The 19877-nt window shown below is 49.4% G+C and overlaps 2 protein-coding genes across 2 annotated transcripts in view; one reads left to right on the top strand and one right to left on the bottom strand.

Moving 5' to 3' along the window:
• LOC144168701 (heat shock protein 60A-like) overlaps positions 1–9910 on the bottom strand; it is a 32167-nt gene extending 22257 nt beyond the window's left edge. Inside the window, exons 1-2 of the mRNA XM_077697638.1 lie at positions 9753–9910; positions 1635–1798 (exon numbers count right to left, since the gene is read on the bottom strand). Coding sequence (XP_077553764.1) covers positions 1635–1787 — 153 coding nt within the window. The 5' untranslated portion in view covers positions 1788–1798; positions 9753–9910. The remainder of the gene's footprint in view (positions 1–1634; positions 1799–9752) is intronic.
• A 331-nt stretch (positions 9911–10241) lies between these two features.
• On the top strand, positions 10242–19013 carry LOC144168703 (10 kDa heat shock protein, mitochondrial-like). The gene is made up of 4 exons (XM_077697639.1): positions 10242–10400; positions 10576–10737; positions 13998–14087; positions 18833–19013. Exons 1-4 carry the CDS (start codon positions 10398–10400, stop codon positions 18881–18883), a joined length of 306 nt encoding a protein of 101 aa, XP_077553765.1. The 5' UTR covers positions 10242–10397; the 3' UTR covers positions 18884–19013.
• The last annotated feature ends 864 nt before the right edge of the window (positions 19014–19877 follow it).

Below are 19877 nucleotides of genomic sequence, written 5' to 3'. Positions count from 1 at the left end.
CATCTGCTGCTTCAGTTCGACAAAGCTGGAGGCGCCAGGCATGCTTTTCCTTGCTCAATCTGCACTGCATGGGCATTCCAGCCTTTCCCACTAACCTTTTCAGATTACACCCACAGAGCGCTGACAGCCGGCTACCGTTACATTCAAGTGCAGATTCGAAAACAATGCTGGGTGTTTCAATTAACAAGCCCCTCGTGCCATCTACCATTCTGCGAGAAAAATGCAGCCAGGTGGCAATCCTGCAAAAATCCCAAATGGGATTGGCAGTATGTTAAAATAAATAAATAAATAAAGAAATTTTTAAAACCCACAGCAAAAGGTGAAACTGCATATCAGTTGCGGAACAAGATGGCCCTGTGTGCAGTGTGATGCAAGCTATAAAATGCCACAAATCGCGCGATACCACTGCGTCTTCGGTGAATTTCAACAATTTTAAAAGCAGAAATTAGGATGTGGACGATGCGACATTATTGAAGCTCAGTTCCTAGAGGGGTAACCAGTAAGTTTCTGTTACTTTTTGGAGTTTGTTTGGCGTACTCTGTAGCCGGTTGAGGTGCTTTACGGATGCCACAAACGTTATTTATCTTATCTGACAGTGTAAACATCATGTAAACAGGACTTGCTGCCTTCTCATCTTGAGGAGAGACCCAGTGCTATGCCAAATGGCATGCACAGCTGAAAGGCTGGCAGTCATGTGTTCCGACTCAAAGACCACTCAAGCAAAGACTTCAAATTTTACCCGGAATTCCATATGAAGAATAAGACTGTATACTTCAAAATGCGATTAGTTGGTTTGTTTGCTTTTTGAGATACAGTCGACACCCGTAAAAGAGACACTACGGCGATTTCTAAACACTGCTGAATTACTTGTGCAAATTGTAGTCTGGAGTCTCTAGGCCATGTTTCGACCCCTCGTTGTGTCTACGTGACTATTTAGTAGAGAAATCAATTTGAGAGTGCTGTCCTCCTCTCTGCACCCTCCGTGCCAATTTCCTACGACGCTCACTGGAGATGGCGTGGCTTGAGTGCGCTACTACTGCGTGGCTCGCTGACCCTCCAACAGAGTCAGTCGCAGCGTGGTTGGGGCACTTTTTCGGGACATTTACGACTGCTCCCGTGCAATCGAGAGTCTGGGAAAATTGAGAGAGTTGGCAGGTATGTAAACCGCTCACACAGTGCTGTGTGCAACAAAGTCTCCTGCATATTTTTTCCATTCTGCGACGCAGTCTTTTCATAAAGTATCAAAACCAGCATGCCCAAGTTTCCACTGTGCAACAAAGCCGGCTGAGAACCTCAAAAAAGAGACGCGTGTTTCAACTGGCCTGTCGCTTCATCAGCTTGTCAGTTGCAGTGCCGCCAACAACAGTACAGAACACGGCCCTGTTTTTGTGCTAGACAATTTGAATTTTGTCGAAAAGTGGTGGTCACCTCCATGCTTCACACTTGGAGCAGCTCCCGATTTAACTAGCAACTATCTAGCAAGTATCGATAAATTTCTGCCACTGGATTGCACGTACCATTGCCGGGACCAGCCCAAATTCCAATCAAGCAACTAGGAATTATCGAGAGTCAGCTGTATAAGCACTCGTCAAAAGAAGCAGGGGGGCATGAGAAAAAGAGAGGGGCAGGCCCACCTTGGGTCCCATGGTGACAGCCACGGCATCGGCCAGCACGTCGACGCCCTGCAGCATGGCGGCGCGCACATCGGGGCCGAAGCGGACGTCCTTGGCGTAGTGGCGGCGCAGGGCCTGGGACACCCACCCGCGCACGGGCACTCGGCGGTACATGGCAGCAGTGGCTGCACGGGCACGGGTGAGAACCGCATTTGCTCCACACTCCCTTTCTCAGACAAGGAGGTTGTTGAAAAACACACCAAACAAAAGCATGCCAACGCAGCACTGTATTCAAAACAAGGTGCGGCAATGAATGTTAAGAACAGACCTCTAACAGCAGAGCTGCTTAGAGGCCCACCATGCCCTCCGTCTGCTGTCATGCTCCCAGTATGGAAAAATTCGCAGCAAAATAAAATGTCTGTCCGGCAGCACATTGGTGTTTACAGGCAAGACTGGTTGGCTTGGTCCTTGTCAGCTGCTGAGGACTTCGAGTGTGACGGAGAAATTCAAGGCGGCAGAAAACAATTCACTGGCAATCGCGCAAGCCTCCTTGCCAGCTTCAACGCTCCCATTTCTTTGCTACTACCTGCTCACTGCATTGCAATGCACTCCTTGCACAGCCCTTCAGCTACCCTCATGCTGGCTCTCCCGTATGAAACAGGGGTGAACTGCTAGAACAGTTGGCAGTGGCCACAAACACCGCCAGGAAAACCCTTGGCCCAAAAGTGGGGCTGATTGCACTGTGCACACCTAGGCAGCAAGACTGCCATTGTTTGAGGTGCGGAGTACCTTAGGACTGCACCTTTGTGCACATAGCATTTACAACCTTAGGACCGTCCGTGCGCATAGCATTTACAATCACAAAAAATCCTACAGGCACCAGCAGGATTCCAGCCTGTGTCTGGTAGACCAGACAGAGTTAGTGTCAGCCGTCTTACCCATGGGGCTACGATCACAAGTTAGTACCCGAGATTCAAACAGCTTACTTCCCCGCCTGTAATGATGTGGAGTATACATACCATAGGACCTCCCAATGTCCGCCCGCGTCCATGCATGCGCACACCACCATCAAGTGAAATTCGATTTGAGCCGTGAGTTGTAGTTTCACTCAGGGCTCAAACTGAATGACGGTCGGGGCACAAATCGCATGTCACTCGGGATGCAACTTGGATGTCATTTTGAGTCCCCGTACTCCGCACCCTTGCCATCATCGATGCTGCCATTTTTCGGGAGCTTCAGCCCACTGGGTCTTCCGCTTGGGGGGGGGCTAGAGATGACGACCTCCCATTCTGGGAAGAATGAAGGACGAGACGAGTTCTACGCGATCCCAATATGTCTGGGCACGACCAAATGACGACGTGACACGGGGTTTGTCCTACTGAACTCCGAGATGAAGAGTGGGAAGGGAGAGCTGCCCGAGAAGGACCGAGCAATGGAGGCAGTGGCGAAAATGGCCCAGGATATCACCACAACTGTAACGAGGTGCCACAACCCGCTCCAGGCACTCCGAAGTGGCACAACATGTGCCCACACATTGCATCCCCCACCTTTGAGACACTTGGATGGAACTGAAAACCCGGTGCACCAATGTCGGAGGCAAGTCATCAGCTACAGTTGCTCCTGCCAGCACTTCCCCATGTCCCCACATTCAGGGCGAGACAATGAACAAAAAATTACAGGGGGTGGAGTCCTGGGAGCAGGCAAAATTGCCTTTTGGAGCAGGCTTGGAGCAGCCAGGAAGGCCGTTGGGCTGGGGCTGGCACAAGCTTCTGTGGCAGCCCCCGGCCGATTATGTTCCAGCTATTTATGCCACATTAAGCATTCTACCTTGCACTAGAACCTACTCCAAACCAGGAACACGGTTCCACTACATCTGAAAGTTTGCAATAGGTGAAGTAATCTACCTCCGGACCCAGCGAGTGCACACAGTTACATCACCCTTCAAAGGGTAAACCTCACGCACAGAGTGAAGGGGATCACATAACAGAACCCTTTTACCAGCCAAAAAAGACAGGGACCTAGAGAGAAGCAAACAGGACAATTGCTAGATTTTTGATGCCTTTTGAACAATTCTTAAATATTCCTAAGACTCTTTCTATCACTTGCTGTCTGGCCTGACTGCTGTCCCCTTTCACAAAAACTATGAAGTCATCCCCATATCTAAAACACTTCACGATACTACGGTCAAGGCACGCTCCGATACGTTTGTCACAGTACGCTAGAAATATTTCGCAAAGCATAGGGGCAATACACGAACCAACGCACACACCATCCCTCTGCACAAAGTACCGGTCATTAAAGGAAACACAGGTGGGTTCAAGGTAAAAGCTTGAAAGGTTCATAAAATCGCTGACAGACAACCCGCTAGCATTCTGGAATGTGATTGGTCCAGTTTCTTCAATTAAAGTCCTCACTGTGTCAACCATTTCTCTTTGAGGCACACTATAAAATAAATCCTCAACGTCTATAGAGAAAGCAAAGTTAGCTCCAGTGCTGCCTGATTTTGCTGAAAATACTACTAGCTCGAATGAATTGCGGATACGAAATGGGTCTTCCATGGAGAGGTTGCTTAAGTGCTTTTGAATAAACTGCCATACCCGCCGCGGTGGCTCAGTGGCTAAGGCGGCGTTGCGCTGCTGAGCACGGGGTCGCGGGTTCGTCTCCCAACCGCGGCGGCCGCTTTTCTGATGGAGGCGAAAAGCAAAAACGCCCGTGTGTACAAGATTTCGGCGCATGTTAAAGATCCCCAGGTGGTAAAAATTAATCCGGAGCCCTCCACTACGGCGCGCCTCATCGCCTGCGTTGTGTCGGCGCATTAAAACACTACAATCAATCAATCAATAAACTGCCATGACTCCCCTCTCAGAAACAGTGGCCCTAAGGGGCAACCCTTCCTTGTGGGTTTTTACTGAAAAGAATATTTTTGAACTGTCCGTCTTTGCAGCCTGAATGCCTTTTTTTGCAGGGGAAGCAGGTTCATTTGTCCCCACTAGTTAGCTGCCTCTTTCTCAATTGGTCTTTTGCCGGTTGAAAGCAACAAAGTTTCTATCGAGTGCCTGACTAGCTTTTTCCTCGTACACTGAACGGGGCATAACAACAAAACCGCCTTTTTTATCCGCCGTCAGCAAGGCTAGTTGTTCGTCTTTTTTGACACTCAACGGCTTCTCTAAGTGCCTGTCTTTTTTTCCTGGTAAAATGATTCTAAGTCAATACCAACTAGCCAAACTTTCAGCCTTATCAGACAACGGGCCACCACTTCTGGCAGTGTCAAGTGAACTCACGGTAGCATTCCGTAAAACAAGGCGGTTGCCTGCATTTTTCTTCTACCGAATAGCGGTTTCCTTGCTGGCAAAGCAGAACGTAGCTTTGCCTTCGCCCATCACGGGTTTGCGAGTCGACGAACGTGTGCCATACACTACACAACAAGAGCAGGTTAGAAGGAATACTTAATGCTGGACCTTCCCCAACATAAGCAAAGCTAAGCGAAATTGAGTAATTACCTCACCTCAAAGGCGAATTGAACTACAACGCGAGGGAAAAGCGTCCAAGACCCTCCTTGTTCGATGCATGCTGCTACGCTCACCCAGAAGGAATGACAAAAGTAAAGTCCCCCTTTAATAAACTGCAACCTTTCATTGGTTATCTTTCACTGACTGTGGTGCAGCGACCGGCACTGGAAAACTGAACCGTGCAAACGCAACACAAATAGGCCTAAAGTGAAAGCGGAGAAGGCACTTAGTCCCTGCAGTCTTACAGCCAAGCAAAAGCCACCTCCCATAGCCGCATTGAAACCGAAAACACAATGTTTCAGCCACATTTTCAGGCACAGAGCATCTCGGTGGTCCCATCTCGTAGCTCCACTTGGAATCTGTGGCGCAGGACGGCGCTGATAAGCGAGCTTGGCGCAATAGAGGATCGGCGCAGGAGGGCGCAGGTGAACTAGTTTGGCGCTCAATGGCGCAGCCGTTCCAGCCCTGTTTCTACACTCTGTACACAGACCACGAGCAATGCCAGGATTGATTTTTGCAAAGATTCAATCCACAGTCGCCTCAACAATAGGTGCAAGTGAGAGGAACTGCTGCCCATCTCTCTTCATCACTGACAACAGGACCACTATGCTTGTGGCCGTAAAAGCCAGAGGTGCCACTCGCTGCTAAGTGCTGCCAGCAAACTAACTTAACAAGAGCGGGCCATACTCAAGTATGGAATTTGTGGCCAGCTGCTTGGTGAAGGGAGAGGAGGAAAGCTACGCTGCAGCATGGCAACAAAATGCAGTGCACAGCCCCTTACAATGGCCAGTGGCGCACACAGGATTTCATTTCGGCAGGGGCTCGCCAAAAAACAAGAGGAAAGGGCAAACATGGAGGAGGAAAAAAATTAAAAAGAGAGAGAGTTAAAGAAAGGAACTTACTCAAACAGGCTAAAAAAAAAAATCTCCGGGATGGTGGTAGACGTAATGTACATAACCTCCGCATAGGTCTGTTAATTTTTTTCCCCCAGTTAAGCTGCCAAAATGCTCATCGCCATGAGGAAGGATCCCACAGTGAAAACACACATGGTTGGTGCGCTGCATGCGAGCCGAATTTAATTATCGGTTGTCACTGCTCGATGCTGACTGAAGTTAGTGGCACCATACGCTTAAAAGGAGCACCAGCCTTGTAAACAGTGAACTACTATTGCTGCCATCTTTTGGTTACACAGCGGCCACCCTCATTGCAACTGGCATGGCAATTATCGCAACTTCTGATGTTGCAGTCTGCTCGAAGCTGAAAAGCTATCAGGTGCATGCTGTTGCTGCGAGGAGTATTGGAAGTGAAACACAACCAGGTACGCCCTCCCCAGATTAGGTGCACAGTGTTGGTTGCAAATGCCCCATGCATAGGCATGGCGGGATTAATGCACTTGTTCAGAACACTCCCTCATACATGCTCGAAGGAAAGGCCACAGGTGGAGGCCACTACAATTTGCACTTATTAGGCCAGTCAGATTGGTTTGCCTTGCCCAGACAGCACTATGCTCTTCCGGCGGAAGCGATGCCCGTGTGCCAAGAGTTTGGCTCATGTTGGGGACCTCTAGGTGGCACAAATGGTTCCCTATTCTAGGGCATGCCCCACTGTTCAGGTGCACCTTCTGAGCGTAAATATGTGCAAACAAAACACTAAGACCCCGTTTTCAAGGAACCTGGCACGCCCTCTAGGGGGGGGCCACTGAACGGGAGCAGAGAAGGGACCCTTGCAGGACAGGGGCGATGAAGCCCCGTCAGGCCCCTGTATGCGTTTTGCACGCCCCCATGCTGTTGGCAAACACCAATGAGCGGGCACCTTACACGGACGAATCCCATAGTGACACAAAAGGAGGACACAGGCTTCCATGCAGACAAAATATGCTCGTTTCATTCGAAAGATTTCGTGGTTTGGAGTGCCCCCACCGCTTGCCCTGCACCAAACGGTGCCGTCTTCACCGAGAAATCTATCAATTTGTGTTAAAATTTTTATTTTCCTGCCAAATAGCGCGTTTTCATGACGTCTGCCAGGAAGTCACAAGGGCGGGCATTCACACGAACTTCCAGTGCACCCTTAGGCTCTGCAGCCTTGCACACCGACAGTCCTCTCAGATGGCACTACCATACGGAGCCGCGGACCATTGTCCGCTGTTGCTTTCTTTTTGACCATATTTGCACCTGGATTGTTTTTGTTACGGCAGAAAGTAATTGTTTTGTGAAGCATAGGCTATGCTCAACAAACAATACCACGTAAGATGTCGCGTATGCCAATCGGCCAGTGTTGTGCAAGACAACTCTAAAGCGGCGGACTGCTGTGCAGCTAAAACAAGCATAGTGCACCCAGTACCAACAGCAGTGTGCACCACTACTTCTACGTTTATATGTTTTTGTTGTGATATGTATTTGTTAATCCTAATTACACTCTGTGCCTTGACCTTTGTCATCGGAGGGGGAGATGGGGGAAGGGAGTTGGAGGAAGAGTGTCCCGACTAAATGTGGTCCTGTGCAGTCTCGAAGATATATGAGAAGAGAGTCGAGGACCATCGTCCTGTGTTCTGTAGACCCTAAGGAAGATGGCTCCACTCCCACAGCATTTGTGGCCAGACTGGAGGAGGAATGAGCGCATGTGCGTGGTTTCTCTGGTCCTTCAAGGCAGGGCAGCTCCAGAGCAGATGGTCAAGGTCAGCGACCTGTTGGCTGTCAGGCGATCTGCACTGTTTGCAGGTACCGTCACTGGGGTGTAGACGAAAGCGTGCCATGATGTGCGGCGTTACGGCAGTGTTTGTCCAAATGCGTCAGACTGTGACCGTTGCCCACCGGTTATAGCCGGATGGAACAGGGTCATCCTCTTCGGGTAGACGAAGCCGAAGCGCTGCACGTCGCTCAGCACGTACTTTGGCAATAGCTTCTTCGTAGTCATACCCTTCCTTTTCCAACTCGTCGGGCAGCAGCTCCAAGATGGAGGTGTCGACACTTGGAGAGCGGGGAAGACGTTTGTCGGTCGTGACGGGGGTTTCTGGCAATTATCGGGGTTGGAAAGCATCTCCCGTGCTGCCTTGTGTGCCTCCTCGTTGCCCGGTATCCCGTTATGTCCAGGGCCCCAGCGAATTGTAATTGTGCGGCCGACTTGTCAAAGGCCTCCTGGACTACGCGTGTTATTTTTCCCGCATTCTCTCACGGCTTCCTTGGAGTCCGTGTAGAGCAGGAAAGTTTACATCTATTCTCGTAGCTTTCATTGCTTACCCCGCCATTCTTACTGTTGTAAAATGAATATCCGTTATATTTAAGCGCAAATAGCTCGTCTGTCTAACTTACAAGCCCTGCCTAATTTGCGTTTGCTTTTGCCGACCTATGTAGGTTCTACATCATAGGTTCTGTTGCAGGAAGCTATTGGGTCGCATGGCCATTCCCTTTTTTCCGAATTATATAGCTTATTTGTTCACGAGGGTGCTGATTTGGGCCTGTTGATATAACATAACGGAGAATTGAAGCGCTAGGACACAGGGACAAGCGAGTGGGACACACAAGGCAAGCGCCTTGTGTGTCCCACTCGCTTGTCCCTGTGTCCTAGCGCTTCATTTCTCCGTCAGCTTATTTGTGCGAAGTGTGTATTAAAAGTGGTGTCAGTATGACTCTAACCAGGCAATCTTTCGAACGAACCGAACTTGCGTTTTGTCTGCATGGCCCCTCAAGTGGAAACCCTGTGACATGGGAGGGCAGCAAACCCTCGTTCCCCTTCTACCTCGGACTACGGCTGCCTATTCAGGGTAATGTGAGGTAGCCGCATGGAAGAGGCCTTCCCCCAACGCGTTTCTTTCGCCTGAACTGCTTTCCACACTACGTCCTTGAAGTCGTCCACAACGTGTGTAACAAGGACTTCACCACTCCGTGGAAAAAAGCGCATCACGTGACGGCACTCCACAAAATCGCACAAGCGTGCGTAGCGGAAAAAAAAAAGATCGACTCCTGTTGTAACCGCCCTTAGGTTAGTCTAGTCCACGGGTTTGTAACTTAAAAAAAAGCGCTGGTGAAAATGCAGCCATCGGAACCTCCATTTGCTTCACTAAAACACAATTTTACGCAAGCGGGGTCATACTGCAAAAACTCATACACGCGACGACTAAGGAAGGACGACGGGAAAAGCCCTCTCTTATTTGCCCCACGATCCACAAGCCACCGCCTTTGCATACAAAAACGTTAATAGTATTTCCCTTGGGCTATCAGGTCATGATTTCGATATATTAAAATTCTCACCGATCCTGAAAACTGCGGACCGCCTGTTGTAGTTCCCTTCATCCCTGGCTACCACCGCGCTCGAGCTGCATCGTGCGGTCCGCGAGCGCGATGGCCTCACGCGAGCACGAGACACTCGCAGCGCGGCGTTCCTCGTGCAATAGCTCAGTGTCGCACGCCAGCAACGCGCGTTTGCTCTCCCCGCGCACCACTCCTACTAACCGCCAAGTGACCACCCGGAAACCTCACTGAGCACCGGCACGCCGGCACTACGTCGCCTGCTACACGTGGGTTTAGGGCTAGATCTCGTACTACGCAAAGCTAAAACAAAGTGCGGGCGATGCTAGCCCCCGGACATCACAGAGCGGACGAACTACGAGGCATTCTTGGTTTGCTCTACTCACTTTTTTAGCAGAACGACGTGAAAAATGGACAAACTTTGGTCTCCCGACTCGCCGCGAACCACGCTGCTCGTCGCCTGCTTCTGGAGCTTTCGGCAACTGGCGAGTGCGATTGGCAAAGGTGGAAAAAAAAAACGAAAGTTGTTATCTGCGGCCCCGAAACAGCATAGGCTGCTTCCCTTGCCAAAACACTAAATTAAATTGTATATATTTTTAATCTGCCTGTATGTTTTAATTTAAAAATAATAAACTTATAGTATGTGTCAAGTAAATGTCAGCTTGATGCAGTATTTTTCGCAATAAGCTTAATGTTGTTAGTTATCCTCTTCTGGGGCCTAAACGTTCTAGAAACTACCAGAGACAAAATAATGTTTCAGCACTGCTTAATTAATGTGTTTTAGTTAATCTTAAAACTAATTTGAAAATAAATTATTGCGACTGATATTTTATATTCAAATTTTTTGCTCTTTTTAGCGGGGCTAATGGGTTGTCTGCTGTTGTGCGCATGCGCCGTGTTGGATAAGAAACCCATGTGCTCGCCGCAGTCGCCCTTCAACCAGCATACACCGGTTCGCAGCCGTTAGGTTTACGGTTTCTAGAAACTTCGCGTTTCGCCCTCAAGTTAGCGCACACCGTTAAAGTCCAGTCATGGTAAGTAGCTTCGCGCACACAGAGAGCCACGTTCGACACGATCAGTGCGTTCTTGACGCTGTGTGCTTTCTACTGGCGCTTCCGGGCAGTAGCATCGCGTGCGCACGTGCGGCCGTTCTGGAAATGGTCGTGGCGTGCGAGGCCCCCCGCTTCAAGCCCCACTCTCTGGTCGCAGGCTGGCGTGGGCAAGCGTCTGATCCCGCTGCTGGACCGCATCCTGGTTGAACGGTTCGTGCCGGAGGCCAAGACCAAGGGCGGCATCATGATTCCCGAGAAGGCACAGGCCAAGGTTCACAGCGCTACCGTCGTCGCCGTCGGACCCGGAGGCCGCACAGACGTGAGTGCGACTGGCCGGCGGAGCGCGTGTTAGGGTGTTCCGCGCGGCTCAGCGCGGGTACACTCCGTCATTGATTTCACTTTTGGAAAACGAATGATCAGTTCTCACGTTTTTTTTCTATGAGCGAAAATGAACTCCACCTCTCCGGCGGTCCCCACCCAGAGCCGGAAAATATGTATGAATAGTTACCGTCCAGCGGCCACCGGGCGCCACTCTCCCTATCGCATTTGAGAGTAATGTTTTGTGTTGTTGTTCTGCTCGCGTTAGCACCAAGGTCCGAAAGCCGGCATGTACTATCGTGATACATTGAAATACGAACAACGGAGTGCGTGGCTTTCAGTACATGCCGCGCGTCCTGGCGACGGGCCGCGTATGGGCAGCAGGAGCAAATTAAGTTACGAGAGTTCGTGACCAACCTTGGTGTGGAAAGGCCATTGTCTTCCCATCCGCTGTTGAGCGCTCGGTACCAAATAAAAAAAAGAAAAAAGAAAACAGGAATATGCAGTTGACTCAAACTGATGTCTCGATATATTGGTCAACTCGAAACTTTTTTCCCGTGCAATTACCTCTCAGGAGCTATGTATTTGCCCCCCCACCCCCCACCTTTATCTCGAAACTGTTTTTTCGTGGGACTGCGCACTGCTTGAAATGTCGACAGAGAGGACACAAGGCAAAGACTGCGCTACAGACAGCTGATAAGGTCTCCGTGCTAACACTTCGCTCCCACTAAGCGCCGTACACGGTCGTGAACGGCAAGTTTATGCTGTACGAGGTCGATGTTCCTGTAACCGGAATGCTGTCTGATGCCTACATCGTTGAGAGTGCTGTGGATGATGCAGCTGAGCATGAGGACGAAGAGGACCCTGGAGAAGTGCCGACAACGACAGAAACAACAAAGATGCTGTGCCTGCTTCGCAACAAGGTAGAATGTAGTGGTGGCGACCAACAATTGATGCGATGCAGCTTGAGAAAGCTTTTCTGGGACCAGGTGCGAACGCACAACTGGCGAGCTCCACGCAGTTCTCTCTTGCGCAGTAATAAAATTTGTTTGTCCTGCCAACTTTGTTGCTTTTATTGCGAAAGCTTCCCTGTAGAGTGGCGCTTACGTTACCAACATTAGCTCCTGTTTCAGTGACTTGGCCACAAATTTTCGGCATTTCGCTTCTCTCGAAATTTTCGGTGCGTTTTACGACTTTGAGTTAACGAGGGACTACTGTAGCTGTGTGCGCTGTTTTCACTTAGTGTAGGTCTGAAATTAGATGATCGCGTGAGCGGGTGCCGAATGCGGTGGCAAGACAACCCAAAATGCTGGCACGCCGAACGATGGTCTTTCCATACCAAGGTTGGACACAAACTCTCGTAACTTGTTCGTACTGCGCATGCGTGGCCCGTCACCGGGATGCGCGGCATGGACGCACTCCATTGTTCGCATTTCAATGTGTCGCAATAGTACAGCCATGAGCTTAACTTTACGGACCGCGAGAGCAGTGGCCAAAACTAATTGCTGCGCCATCTGGTTGCTGTTGCAGGTGCAGCCTGTCAGTACGAACCCCATGCCACTATCGCTCACCTTTGTGTAACTGCCTTATGCATCGATAACCCGCCACGGTCGCTCAATCAATGGCTCGCGCGTTCTGCTGCTAAGCACGAGGTCGCGGGTTCGATTCCCGGCCGTGGCAGCCACTTTTCTGGTGGAGGCGAAAAGCAAAAACGCCCATGTGTACGAGATTGCGGCGCACGTTAAAGGAGCCATGAGGAGAGGAGGACGAGGAGAATAAACATTTATTGAGCATAAGTGCTGATAGCAGGGCACTTGCCCGGTTGAGGGCATCCTTATTCCGGGATACCCAGGCTGCGACTTGCCGTCCAGGCCCTCTAAACAGAAGTTCGGTTCATTCGAGAGATTGCCTCGATAGAATCATACTGACACCACTGTTAACGCACACTTCGCTTAAATAAGCTACATAACTAGGAAAAAACGGAATGGCCATGCGACCCACCAGCTCATTTCCCGCAACAGAACCTATGATGTCATATGAGCCCACCTGTGCGATTGGCTGAGGACGAGAAAAGCAAACACAAATTAGGCACGGCTTATAGGCTTTCTGAACGACCTATTTGCGCTTAAGTGTAATGCATATTCATTTTTCAGCAGTAAGAACGGTGCGGTAAACAACGAAAGTTATGAAAACGCACGTAAACATAGAAATACCGATTCACACTGCTGTTGGTACTGGGCGCACTATGCTTGTTTTAGCTGCACAGCACTCTGGCTGTAGAACATAACAGAGCTTTAGAATGTTAGGAGTGGTTGAAATCACCTGTCAGGGATGACACCTGTCCCTTGTGTACCGGCCTCAGACATGTGGTGCTGTTATTTGAACCCCAGGGCATGAAGCGGGCTAGCGGTAGCCTGCGCAGCATCAGAGAAAATGGGGCGTGCTCTTCCACCAAACCTTGACCAGTTTCTAAGAAAGCAATTGAGGCAGTTCATCCGTGAGCGATTTGACCACAGAATAGCAGGTTAGGAGCACATGGGGGGCTAGCACAAGCAACAATCGCCTCCTCACAATGGCAGCCGGTGTCAAAAAATTTTATGCTATGCACAGGCGGGCATCTTGCTACAAATGGCTGACGAATTTCTAGTCTGGCTGCATGATTTACACTGCTTGTTTCGTTGTGCAATACCGAAAACCACCTTTGAGTTTTTTCGATGAAAAGAGAAAGTGGACTGCAAAGTAGTCATAACTATGACCGTTATCTTGGTGGTGTTCTGGGCAACTTCATCATGCCCTGAAGATTAGTTGGTGTGCGACTGAAACATAATTTCAGTAGACCCTCGTCAATACAAACTCGGTTATGACAAATCCTGTGGTTAAGACGGACAAAAAGTTTGCTCTTATGCGACATCCACAATGCAAAAAATGTATGCCTAAAGCAGATTTCTCATAACGCAAACGAATTCTGGCAGCGGGAGTTTACTGGTTGGCTCTTCACTGCCATTGGCCTATTTTATGTTTTGCGCAGGATCAAAGCCTCTTGCTCCAATCTTGCAAAGGTTGGAAGGTGGAGAATGGGAACACTGTGCAGCTATGAAAATTTTTCAACAAGTGTAGAAGAAAGGGAAAGTGCAGACTAGCAACTAAACTTTCATTGCGGAGAACAAACTCTTCATTTTAGAAATCGAACGCGTGCATTTTATTGCGTAAAAGTGTTTGTTTTATATTCTCTACAACTCGCTACTGCCCTGGCTATTGCAGTCTGGCCAGACGATCCCGATCTCCGTGAAGGCTGGCGACAAAGTCCTCCTGCCTGAATACGGCGGCACCAAGGTCGAGATTGAGAACAAGGCAAGCCTCTTTGTGCTCGTGCAAGCTGCATCGCAGTGGCTTAGGCATGCACAGGGGGGAAAATATCAGCATCTCCATTGGCAGCCTTGTTCGTGGTAATCTTGGGTGTGAAGACTGTTACAGAGATGCGTCCACACACCAATGTTCTCTCCAAATGGCTTACGGAGGGTGCGTGAAAACTTGAGCGCACCTTAAAGCGACCATTCCCGAGGCAACTTTATTATTGAAGACCGGAAGTTAAGGTACAAAAAAGTCAAGGTGTCGGGCACCTATAACACTGCAAAGTGTCATTTAGGCATATATGGGCGTTAAAACGTAGTTTACGCGCGTATATAGGCCCAATTCGTATTTACTTCAGCTGTGTATTTTCTCAAAGAGAGGGAAACAAAAAGAAAGAAAGAAGGGAAGGAAGAACAAATTGAAGGAAGGAAGGAAAAAACGACGGAAACAGCGGACAAATCTTGTGCTATGGGGAAGTAATTTTATTTTCTTTGTGAAATGCACCATGCAAGAGGCTTCATTTAACAAATTTACGTGAAAATTGGGTGATTAAAGGTGTTGTGCCACCAAATTTTAACTCTGTAAAAAGCCTGCTGTAGGCTTCCTCTGCATGCAACGACCCTCAACACGAAGTGCTTAATATATATTTTAATTCGCTTCTAAAAATTACCTAAATGCTCTTCTGGAAATTGGGACCCATCGCTAGTGCCACTAACCATGACGTCAGTGAATTGCCAGCATAGCAAAGTTTGTGACATCATACAACTTTAGCGACTCAAGCGACGTCAACGTGAACTCCAGTTACCACAGTTTGTTTGGTCGCTTGGTCGTATCGACACACTATGCCGATACGACGGCGACGCCGATGAGTCGCCAAACCATCGGCCAACTGCCGAATTACCAGACCGCATTGTCACACTACGCCGACGGCGACACAAACACGTCGGCCGATGGACAGTTGCCGTAGTGTGACTGACTCGCCGACTGAAGACGCCAACAAAACCGGTCGCCTGACTGGTCGCACGACGCGTCGTCGGGAATCGACCGAGAAGCGAAAACTGCGCCCCAACAGCATTCGTGCCGCAATGAACGCGGCTCTATTTTGTTAGTTTCTGGAGGGTAATAAACTCAGTAAGTTCCATGAAGCCCATACAACTCAACACTAGCGCTAATGCGATCCGTATTTTGGCGTTCGACGCTTCGGCCGTGCTCTTCGGCGACGCCGCTACCCCAGAATGCGTGTGCGATCGGCTCGCCTGTAGAAAATATAAGGTCAGTTTCGTGCAGAAGAACAGTTACGTAGGGTAATTTGGGTAATAAGAGATCAGTATCGGCAAAGGTTTTTAACGTAAAACGTAAAACCAAAGTACGGCAAGCACTATCCCTTCAGTGCAAAATCGCAGTCGCAGCCGGGCACACTTATTTTTGCGAGCGCTTTCGCAGAAGAGCAGAGTTGATGGCGACAAGCTGTTGCGGGGGCTTCGCGGAACCTTGCTGCGCAAGCGCTATTTAAGAAATTTGAGTTTACAAGCCAGGAATTCTGTAAACTAGCTAGTAAACACCGACGTACGACTCCAAGGATGGGCCTCCATCTAGTACACCGGCTTTATCCCGGCGTGAAGCCGTTTGTTCACTGGCTCAATGGTCTCGCGCGTTGCGCCCGCGCGGTCAACGTTGAGGGTTCGATTTGCGGCTGGGGCAACATTTTTTTGCGTTTTTTTTTTTTAGCATTTTCATGGTTTGCATATCCATGGTTTTCATTTGTCTGCATCCTCGGATGCAGACAAAGAATCTGTGTCGGAGCTGTCGCGGCTTGACGTGACGAGTCGGCGTGTTTACTTCCGTGGTGAAGCATGTATGTGGGGGAGCAGACGCCGCAGTAAAGTCGCAACGTACTGCAGCGCCGCATGGTAGACACACGTAGCAGAGCCTCCTCGCAACACTGTGACGTCACTGCTTGAATCGGCGCCCAGAAACCGAAACCGAATCCTGTTCACATGAATCGTGCGATAATATATTTTTTACTCAGAATATGTGCATGTGAGAGCATGTATCATGCTTTCTAACGAATTATAAAATGTTTGCAACAAAGAATGCACAAGCAACAAATTTGGTGGCACAACACCTTTAAGCACTACAATAACAGTTTTTTGGCCACGATAATCCAGCCGTTGGAATGTTTTATGGCACGATCCTTCAAGTCAATATTTGGGTGCAAAAACAAAACACTGAACGTCCACTGAAGTTGGCGGAAGCGTACTTGTACTTTGGAACGCTCCATGATCTAATTCCATCTGCAATATCAATGTTTGGTGCTCGAACCTTTGGAAGTTCTTCCACCGCAGATTATCCAGGAACGTTATGGCGTACGTTTGAGACAGCTGTAAGATTCAGAATGGCTCTGTCAGAATGGCTCGGTCCTTCGGGTGTGGCGGCAGACCTGTCCCGTACCTTCAAAATGAGCTCCGCACTCCGATTTAGAGTGCTGCCCACTGCTGAGTGCTTTCCGCTGAGAACGGGAAATAAGCACGCGAATGGGCCAAGTTGCGTCAAGTGTAGCGTGGTCTGTTCCGCTGAAAAGCTGCGCATAACCGAGAAGTGTGTGTGGTGAAAGTTCTCAGGGGGCAACAGCAGCCTCTGGTGGAGCAGCCACAATGGGTGACTGCCCCTTGACGACAACTCTGGTGGATAACACCACGAATAGTGCAGTGAAGTCCAGATTCTAAAAAAAATTGAGTCTTGCTGTCGTGCAGAATGGGATGCCCAGCAAAGCTGCTGGAAATAACACCATTTAGTAGCTGTGTTCTTCATGCCGATCAAAAACACTAGGCAGCAGGTGAGAATATTTTCAACTAACCCTTGGTGCTAGATTGTGAACGACCTTGAAAGATGCCCGGCACGGAGGTGCCCACTCTAACCTCTCTCTCCCGTTCCTCCTTTTTCCCATTCGTGCTGCTTCTTGGCTGCATCTTGGCGGCTATGTCCCCATGGTTGGCTGCACCTTGAAACTTTCACGTGTCGGATGTTCACACGGTTTTCCCCTTGAGCGGCACATGCGCAGTTTGTTGTATTTAATCCCGTCTTCACTTCTTTTGTATTGCATTAGCGGTGGACTGGGCATGTGGGGGAAAGTTCTAGCCATTGATACCCGGACACATCGCGACAGAATAGCACAGAACCAAAAGTTCATGTGGACAGCTGGCGGTGATGTTGGCTGCGGTGTCGATGCGTTCGGGCCTCTGGTGGCCTAGTTTAGTTTCTCGGCGTAGCTCAACGCGAAGTTGCAACAGCTCAAGCATGGGTTACAGCGTCACCTCCTTGCAAACAGCACGAGTCAAACCGAGTTGCAGGTTTCTGAAGCGAGAACAGTTGGCCAATCTCGCATTTAGGGAGATTGGCCTACATTGGCCACAAAACAACTCCAGCGTTTGCCATATTATGGCCACACTTGTTGGAACGAGAAAGACATGTCATAGTGTACACTCCCTCATTCGTTCGATCTTGTGCCACATGCACGCACTGTGTACCTTAGAAGAGCCACAACTTGAATGTCGAAGTTGCTGTAGGTGATCATTGACTCTGCGTGGGCCGGCTGCGAATACATGTGCATGGCCAAGGAAGAGGCCGCGCTTCAAGGGGCTTGGCGTGCAAAGCATCCACTAGAGACGATAAGTCGCACTAGCAGAGTGGTGTACGAAAACGTCAACAAAAAGTAGCAGTGGCTTAGCTCGGCTATGCCAGGATATACGTAGCGTGAGCTAAGGTTCAGCTGGTTATTCTTAGCTTTCCTGGTTGTCTAGGATTAGCTGATTATCATGCTTACTGTTGCTAAAAAACGATTTCCAAACCAATCCAGTCCAGTCCAGTTCAGTCACTGCTCCTCGCACATGGCTCCTCCCGCAGCACGGCTCTCCAGGAGCCACGCGAAACGGCTATCAAGCGGCTCGGCACAACGTCAGACTTGGCTATGGTGCAACAGAGGCGCACAGCTAGGCACGCGCCGGCGCCAGTGCATCCGCTGTGGCTATAACGTCACTCCTCTGGAATGCGCAGACCGGCGAATGTGCAGACTCAATTCTCTACACACGAGTACTCCAATTGGATTGGATTTCAATCCAACACAATCCAAGCCGATCCGATCCAAACCAATCCAATGCTCCTCGCACTTGCGCAGAATGGCCCTTCATGGCCCACGCGAAACTGCTCATCCTCGGCCAGTGTAGCTTACGCTACAAAAACGACAAGCTCACTCTGGCCTTGCTCAACTTAAGGTTATTGAAATGCTATGCTGCCGACATCAACCACGACACCACAACGATAATGAAGCTCAACTTTGTTACCTACAGCAGCTTTTCCATTCAAGCCTTCCGTGTGAGTGGAAGCTTCAGCAATTTTTTATGGGGGAACGTGCATGCGAAAAAACCCTGAAAAGGAATATATAACCCAAAAACGGCATTTTCAGTTGCTAAAAAGCCCACATAGGCAGGAACCTCAAAATAGGCACAATAAAGTATTGGTTATAGTGTTCCTTTTCCCTTAATTCATGCTTAAATGTTGAACAGGCTTGATACAGACTCTAGAAACAAAAAAAGGGCATTTTCCCTAAGTTTGCGGTATCTATATTTCTCTGCTCTGGATGGTGTAACTCAGTGGTAGCTGCAAGTGTCGGCTGCCATGGTTGCAGTGCTGCGCTGTTTTTGTCGTCGTGCTCAGCCCTTTCCCTGCTGGGCTGTCTCTGTGTGCAGGAGTTCTACATCTTCAGGGACAGCGATGTCTTGGGCAAGTGGGCCGACTGAGCAACTTCCTGGCCACTCCTCTTCCATAGTGTGTCATCATCTCTCTCATAGGGCCTCCGTCATGCTGCTGTGCTGCACCAGCCTCTTTCTTTCGTTCCCTTTTGTACACAAATAAAGAGCTTCTACTGTTCTCCGCAGTCACAACTGTGCACTGAGCCCACCCAGCACTCGGTTGGTGTGGGGCCATGTGCAATGGGTGAGGGAGAAGAGACGCGCACCATTGGCGTGCCAGTTTGGGCTGCCGATCATGGCATGAAGCACTCTCGCGAAGCGATGGAGTGCAGTGCGGGGATCTCGTCAAGGTCGGAGGTTCCGGGCGAGAAGTCGCTGCCCAGCATGAACACGCTGAGCTGGCAACTTCGCCTTCACTAGCGTGTGAACGTGGTGCTCACTAAACGTGAGCAATGGTTGAAACAACTTGTCAATGTGGAAAAAAAATTTTTTCTTGAACGCATTCTGCCCCATAGTTTCATACTAACATACACTAGAGGGTCACTGGCGCTAGTGTCTATGCCGCCGGTTGTCTGCTTCAAGGAGGTTTATAAAAATTGGTCTGCTTCAATCAAACCCCATGAGGGCGGCCATGCTATGGTGGCTGATGGACGTGTGATTTTCGAACTTGGCTTGACTCGGCCGTCATCTTTACTTTGATCAAAATACTTTTTTTAAATAGAACGTTTATTAGTGCATAAATTATTAGTCCAGCAAACAACTTGTACTATATGTTAAGTCTAAATTAAGGTTTAGAAGTATTCTTTTATAAGACAGGAAGAGATTTGTGCTCTATAAACGGCTGCATTTAGCCAAGCGGAACCAGCGATTCGGCGGCGAAGGGCTTTTTTTTTTGGCTGCGTCTGCTGCAACCCGGGGCTTCCGAGCACGAGAGCTTCGCCGCTGCGACATTCCACAATAAAAAAAATCAAAACATCCCCCTCGCGAGGGGCACGATCAAATGCAGAGCATATCCGCGGGGGGCGTGCCTGCAAGTCTTATG

This window comes from Haemaphysalis longicornis, unplaced genomic scaffold, assembly GCF_048455015.1.
Source record: "Haemaphysalis longicornis isolate Haplotype H1 unplaced genomic scaffold, Haemaphysalis longicornis Haplotype H1 scaffold_2, whole genome shotgun sequence".
NCBI classification, from domain to species: domain Eukaryota; kingdom Metazoa; phylum Arthropoda; class Arachnida; order Ixodida; family Ixodidae; genus Haemaphysalis; species Haemaphysalis longicornis.
The sequence above is the reverse complement of the archived record's forward strand: the minus strand, read 5'-3'. Positions and strand labels throughout refer to the sequence as shown.

Bases quoted from the DNA above. Each gene is read 5' to 3' on its own strand.
- LOC144168703 (XM_077697639.1), top strand. The intron at 10,738-13,997 runs GTGAGTGCGACT...TGGCTATTGCAG, and splicing joins GACCCGGAGGCCGCACAGAC to TCTGGCCAGACGATCCCGAT. The intron at 14,088-18,832 runs GCAAGCCTCTTT...CTCTGTGTGCAG, and splicing joins AGGTCGAGATTGAGAACAAG to GAGTTCTACATCTTCAGGGA.